Genomic DNA, 6,479 nt, shown 5'->3' on the forward strand with positions numbered 1-6,479 from the left:
TGTAGATCAATCCCTCTGCTCCCTAGATTTTGTAGGTTTCTGCCACAGATAATCTGGGGAACCAGCAAGCCCAGCTGGAGAAAAGCTTCCTGTGCCATTCCTGTTCATGTCAAGGAGAGCTGTGCAGGAGAATCACTTGCCGGATTGTGCCCGGTGATCCCGGTTGGACATTAACATAGACCCCAAGTATCCAGGTTGGTCACTGGTACACCTAGGGGTGACCATATCACACCAACTTCCAAAACATTTCACTGGCTGCCAATTAGTTTCCAGGCAAAGTATAAAGTATTGGTTATTAAAGCCCAACATGGTTTGGGTCCAGGTTACCTGTGGGATCGCCTTCTCCCATACAATCCGCCCTGCACACTCAGTTCCTCTGGGAAGGCTTTACTCCAGTCAGCCACAACTAGGCTGGCAACTGTTACCCAGAGGACCTTTTCTTTGCCGCCCCCAGACTGTGGAATGGCCTGTCGGGAGAGATTCGGCACCTTACTACTCTCCCTTGAGTTTAAGACAGCCATAAAGACTAGTTTCTTCCGGCAGGCCTACCCAGATGAATTTTAAACCTAAGAATTTTAAGATGTTGTGATTGTTATTTTAATATTGTATTGGTTTTATATGCTGTTATAACTAGTTTTATGTATTATATTGTATTTAATGTTGTTCCCCGCCTCAAACCAGAGGGAGAGGCAGGTAAGAAATATCATCATCATCAGCCGAGACTTTCAGCCCTGCCCCCCAAGAAACCTGGCAGAATGAACTAGGGTAACCATATGAAAAGGAGGACTGGGCTCCTGTATCTTTAATAGTTGCATAGAAAAGGGAATTTCAGCAGGTGTCATTTGTATATATGGAGAACCTGGTGAAATTCCCTCTTCATTGCAACAGTTAAAGCTTGAGGAGCTATACTAGACTGATCAGATTTAAAAGAGGGCAGGACTCCTGCAGCTTTAACTGGTGTGATGAAGAGGTAATTTCACCAGGTTCCCCTATTATACAAATGACACCTGCTGAAATTCCCTTTTCTATGCAACTGTTAAAAATACAGGAGCCCGGTCCTCCTTTCTATATGGTCACCCTAAGTATAGCTCCTGCACTTTAACTGTTGTGATGAAGAGGGAATTTCACCAGGTTCCCCATATATACAAATGACACCTGCTGAAATTCCCTTTTCAATACAGCTGTTAAAGATACAGGAGCCCTGTCCTCCTTTTCATAGGGTCACCCTAAATGAATCCCAGGTAAACCTGTCACTCAGAGACATGCCGGAAAGCAGGAAGCCAAAGCCATGCCTACGTGGGTATGGAATGACCAGAGGCTTGGCCCTGACTTCCAGGTGAACTTGCAGCCAGAATCCTTTGCTATACGTAGGACTTATGGACCCAGCTTATGGGCGCCAGGCAGGCTTTGCAAGAAGCTGCACGAGTCAGCCTGCTTGGATGCGCTACCTGAAGCATTGCAGGACTGCATCTCTGGCCCTCGTATGACCAGGTTCGGGGAGGCAACTCCAGCGGGCCCGTCGTCACCCTCCGTGGCTTGCCAGGGCTCTGCTTCTCTACCCCAGCCCCACAGGTCCAGATGACACACCAAACAAATCAGGCAAATGATGTCTGGCACCAGCCACGGCCCAAAAGAAGCCATTATTGCTTGTTTTGATTGTGCGAATTGGGTCACTTGAGTCAGACCTTTGGTTTGTACTAGCCCGGTATTGTTGGCACGGACTGTCAGCAATGGCTCTCCAGGATTTCAGGCAGGAGTCTTTCTCGGCCTTACCTGGAGAAGCAGGAGCTCTACCACTGAGCCACGGCCCACCTGGGTGCCCCCTTCTCTCTTGCTACATTGGAAGCGCTGATGCACGTGCCCCCAGAGTTGGGCACCAGCAGTTCCTGAAACCCTGAAGCGACTCCCGGGGCCCGCCTCTTCAGCTCCCCTCCACCAAATGATCCGCAGGGTCTCCCCCGTCAGTCCACGGTTGCAGCCCCCTGCCCCCTCGCCCCAGTTCCTGGTGCTGCGTTTGGAGAGCCCATCGCAGGGTCAGGTTTGCTGCCGCCATGAGGCCGTGACGGACGTCCCTCTTGCTGAGCGCCAGCAGCAGCTGCAGCTGGCTCCCTGCCAGCAGGCCGGCCGTGCCCACCAGGAGGCCGCCCAGGACCCCGTAGGCGTTGCCGGTGAAGACCGAAATGATCAGGATGGTGATGGAGGCCACCATGGTGATGGAATGGGCCGCCATGGCCTTGCCTTCCTCTGTGAAGTAGTCCCAGCCTCCAGCCAGCAGCAGGGCCCCTCCCAAGAGGATGTTGGCCGTGGAGCAGTCGCCGCTCAGCCAGTGGAAGGCGAACACCAGCAAGGGGAGGCCAACCACCGTGGAGACCCAGGCAGCGTCCGGGGGCCTCGCAGCGGGCGCGGAACCCAGCCCAAGGGCAGCAGCGAGCAGGACGGCCGTTTCCAACAGGGCCACGAGGGCCTGGAGGAGAAACCCAGCAGCTGCCCCGCGGTGGATCTGCAAAGAGAGGGAGGCAGCTGAGTGGCAGGCGACTACAGGGTGTGTGTGTGTAGGTCGGCGGCAGAAGGAGGCCTCCGCTTGGATCCCTGGCTTCTCCAGGTAGGGCTGGGAAAAAATCCTGCCCGACAGCCTGGAGAGCCGTTGCTGCCAGCCCGTGTCGACAGTACTGGCCTAGGTGGACCAAGGCAGGCTTGCCTCAGTGCCAGGCAGCTTCCGATACCCCTAACTGTCCCAGCAGCTGCTGCTGCACCCTCGGAGTAGAGGTGCTCTGGATTGTGTCACATTCACAAGCCTGCTCCCATCTTCCAGGATTCTCTCCTGTCTAAAAGCTCTCGGCGTAGGGAAGCGTTTGCTTCTATCTCAGAGCGGCCTTCTCCAAGGCAGGTGTTGGGACTACAACTCCCCGTTCGGTGGGATGTCATAGGTCGGACCTCTGGGGGACAGCCAAGGCAGAGGGCAAGCGCAGAGGCTGGCGGGCGGGCTGGTAAAGACTGCGATAGAGAAAGAGTGAGAATTTCCTGGTCCCATTCCAAAACGTCCCTCTAGCAAAAGCCAAGGAAGGCAAGAGGCCGGGCATGGCTAGCACCCCACAGGGTAGGACCCCCATCACTCTCTTCCCACCTGCAAGGTCTGCATGCTGGAGCCAAGGCACACGGCACACAGCAGGAGGTTGGAGAGCAGCCCGGTCGCCACGTCAGACCAGCCAGGCATCGGGGTAGCAGCTCTGCAAGGGAAAACGGGGAGAGGGTTAGCGCCCGCCCCGTCGGAAGGAGCCACAAGCCAGTCATTTGGGGCAGGGAACCGTTTAAGGCGCCAACCAAGCTGCACACGGTTCAGGTGGCATTGGCAGTGCAGGATTCACCCTGGTTTACTGAGGCAGGGGCACTCTGTACCACTTTGCTTTCCCCCCAGAGACCCAGGCCCTGGAGCCTGTCTGATGTCGCCAGAAAACCAACAAGGGACAAAGACAGGGGTGTCTTTGAATCTCACCTATTTCAGGCAAAAGTAAGTCTGCAGATACTGGAGTCCTGCTGATTGTGTCAAACTGGCCGCCCTGGCAAAAGAAAATCCTCGCATGTGATAAAGTGTATTGTTACATGACCCTGTAGCAGGGGACGACGCGGCTGCTCAGCCAGCCCTTGTCCTAAGGGAGGAAGTTTATTCTTCCTCTCTCATAATACTAGAACGTGGCAGTCACCCCATGAAACTGGTTGGCAGGAATTCCTGGACAGGCAAAGTAGGAGCGATCAGTTTATGGAAGTGCCTGGCGCAGGACGTGGGATGCTGGAGACCCTTAGCTCTAAAGGGGATGAGACGAAATCCATGGAGAAAGAGGATTGGCTAAGGGTGCAACCCTATGCACCTTCCGGCTGGACATCAGGTAAAACTTCCTGACTGTTAGAGCAGTACGACAATGGAACCAGTGACCTAGGGAGGTTGTGGGCTCTCCCACACTAGAGGTCTTCATCTTCATGCTTTAGGGTGGATTCCTGCATTGAGCAGGGGGTTGGACTCGATGGCCTTGTAGGCCCCTTCCAACTCTGCTATTCTATGATTGTATGATTCTATGAGGCAGCCAGACAACCATCTGTTAGGGATGCTTTAAGGTGGATTCCTGCATTGAGCAGGGGGTTGGACTCGATGGCCTTGTAGGCCCCTTCCAACCATGATTCTATGATTCAGACAGAAAAAAAGCCTCTGCTGTCTGGCGAACGTTGGGAGCTACAGGCCCTTTTTGCCCATCTAAATCCTTTAAGGCAGCCTTCCTCAACCTGGAATGCTGGCTGGGGCATTCTGGGAGTTGTAGTCCAACACATCTGGAGCGCCCCAGGTTGAGGAAGGCTGCTTTAAGGTGATGATTGTGGTGAATTTGATAGTGGGAGATGCAGTCTTGGAGGGCACTTGGTTGAGGAAGGTCGCTCTGTAATTTGGAGGAGATTGTTCTGCAGTAAAATAACCCCACTGCTTCCTACCAGGCTTCCTCCACACACACACACACGCCAAGCAATGAACCCCCATTTCCCTCTCTGAAAAGCACTGAGTATGCGAAGATCGCTGATCTCTGAGCAGGGAGAGGAGCTGCTGTGCAAACATGAACCCAATTCCTCCTGCTCTGGACATTTTATGATTTCATTGTGATTGATGGATGCAGGGCGTGGAATGCTTATGCCCTTGGCTTGGTGCTCAAGTTACCTTTTCTTATGACCTCCCATTATTGTTTCTAAAAGGCAATTGGGATGGAGTAGGGGAATCAGGGGACGCGGCTTATAGGTTTCACAAAAGCCCCTGGCCTGCAACCCATCCACCCCACAATTTGAGCTCCTTCCAAATGGGATGTGCTGCACAACCAGCAACTTCAGCCCTGGTGCATTTGATTTGTGCCTGTTCTTCCTGAGGGCCCAGTAACTGCAGCGGTAGCGCACCTGCCTGGCGTGCAGAGGGACCAAACATCAATCCCTGGTTGCACCGCCATTAAAAGAATCTGGGAAGCACCAAATTCTCTCCCTGAAACAATTGAGACCTGCTGCTAGTCAGAAAAGGCCATATTTAGCGGCCTGACTCCTAGGATATTAGAGTTGGAAGGGGTCTCTAAAGCCATCTAGTCCAACCCCCTGCTCAATGCAGGAAACCACTTTCAAGCATCCCTGGCAGACGGCTGTCCAGCTGCCTCTTAAAAGCCTAAGGTGGGACACTGCAACATAGAACAGATCATAGAATAGTAGAGTTGGAAGGGTTCTCTAAGGCCATCTAGTCCAACCCCTGCTCAATGCAGGAATCCACCTTCAAGCATCCCTGGCAGACGGCTGTCCGTCTGTCTCTTGAAGGCCTCTAGTGTGGGACACTGCAACATAGAACAGATCATAGAATAGTAGAGTTGGAAAGGGTCTCTAAGGCCATCTAGTCCAACCCCTGCTCATTTCAGCACACGTGTCCCACATACCACGGCGATGGGCGCATCACAGTTAAAGGCTGTGTGGTCAGAAGAGGGGAAAGAAAGGACGCTCCTTGCTTCAACTGCGGGAGCAGCCCAGAGGCCACGGTGATGGGCACAGCAGAGAGGGGGTTCCCGCTATGGGACCACAGGCAAGTCAGGGCAAGAAGCCCAAAGGCGAGGGTGATGGGTGCCCTTTCGGGTCGCGGGCAGCCATGCGCCTCCTGCCCTCCCCAACCGAGCCCGGCTCCCTACCCTGCCCGTCTCTCCAGCTACGGGCGAGCGGTCCTCCAAGCCTCCGACAGCGAGCTCCCCTCGGCTAGAGCGGCACAGCGAGAGCCCAGAGGGGGCCATAGAGCGGCATTGGCTAGAGCGGCAGCACTGAGCCATAGAGACTGAAAGCCTAATAGTGGATAGAGAGATTCTTTACAGTGGAAGACTTTCTCTGACTTTTCCCATCACGTGTATTAGATCCTTTTAAGCCATCTCTACCCACTCCTCCCTCCCTCTCTCCTTCCTTCCTTCCTGTCGGCCACATTTTAAAACGGGACTGGAGATTCCAAGGTAAGGGCAAGTGCTTCAGTGGGTGCCAATACGCAGTCGCAGAACGCTCTGAGCACGCGCAGTAGCGCCTGGCAATAGAGAAAAGCCAACGTCGTGGCCCACAAAACACTTCGGGTTGCCCATAATCAGAGCGCGGCGGGGTCCTGCGTGGATGCCCACCGGGAGCTTTCGAGCGTGGAAGTCCCGGAAAGGCTTTAAAAATAAATAAATGATGCAAATGAAGATCAAAATGTGGGGAAGCTTTTGGAGATCTACAAGCTCTGGCCAGTTATCCCAGCAGCCTGCTAGCTGATCTCTCCTCTTCAAAGCGTGTTGAAAGGAAAGTGTATTCTGGGGACGGGCAAATAGGTGTGTGTGTGTGGGGGGGGGACATTTATGCCGGCCAGCCATCTAAACAGGTCCAGTATTCCTTTGAAACCGTTTTTTAGCGGTCTAGAATAAAATCATAGAATAGCAGAGTTGGAAGGGGCCTTTAAGGCC

At 53.7% G+C, this 6,479-nt stretch overlaps 1 protein-coding gene across 1 annotated transcript; it reads right to left on the reverse strand.

Moving 5' to 3' along the window:
- Positions 1 to 1,921: 1,921 nt before the first annotated feature.
- TMEM276 (transmembrane protein 276) lies at positions 1,922 to 5,735 on the reverse strand. The gene is made up of 4 exons (XM_063131376.1): positions 5,691 to 5,735; positions 3,494 to 3,557; positions 3,125 to 3,227; positions 1,922 to 2,500 (listed from the first exon to the last, which is right to left on the reverse strand). The coding sequence occupies exons 3-4, from the start codon at positions 3,212 to 3,214 to the stop codon at positions 1,922 to 1,924; spliced, it is 669 nt and encodes a 222-aa protein (XP_062987446.1). The 5' UTR covers positions 3,215 to 3,227; positions 3,494 to 3,557; positions 5,691 to 5,735.
- Positions 5,736 to 6,479: the final 744 nt, after the last annotated feature.

Source organism: Elgaria multicarinata, chromosome 7 (genome assembly GCF_023053635.1).
Source record: "Elgaria multicarinata webbii isolate HBS135686 ecotype San Diego chromosome 7, rElgMul1.1.pri, whole genome shotgun sequence".
Taxonomy (NCBI): domain Eukaryota; kingdom Metazoa; phylum Chordata; class Lepidosauria; order Squamata; family Anguidae; genus Elgaria; species Elgaria multicarinata.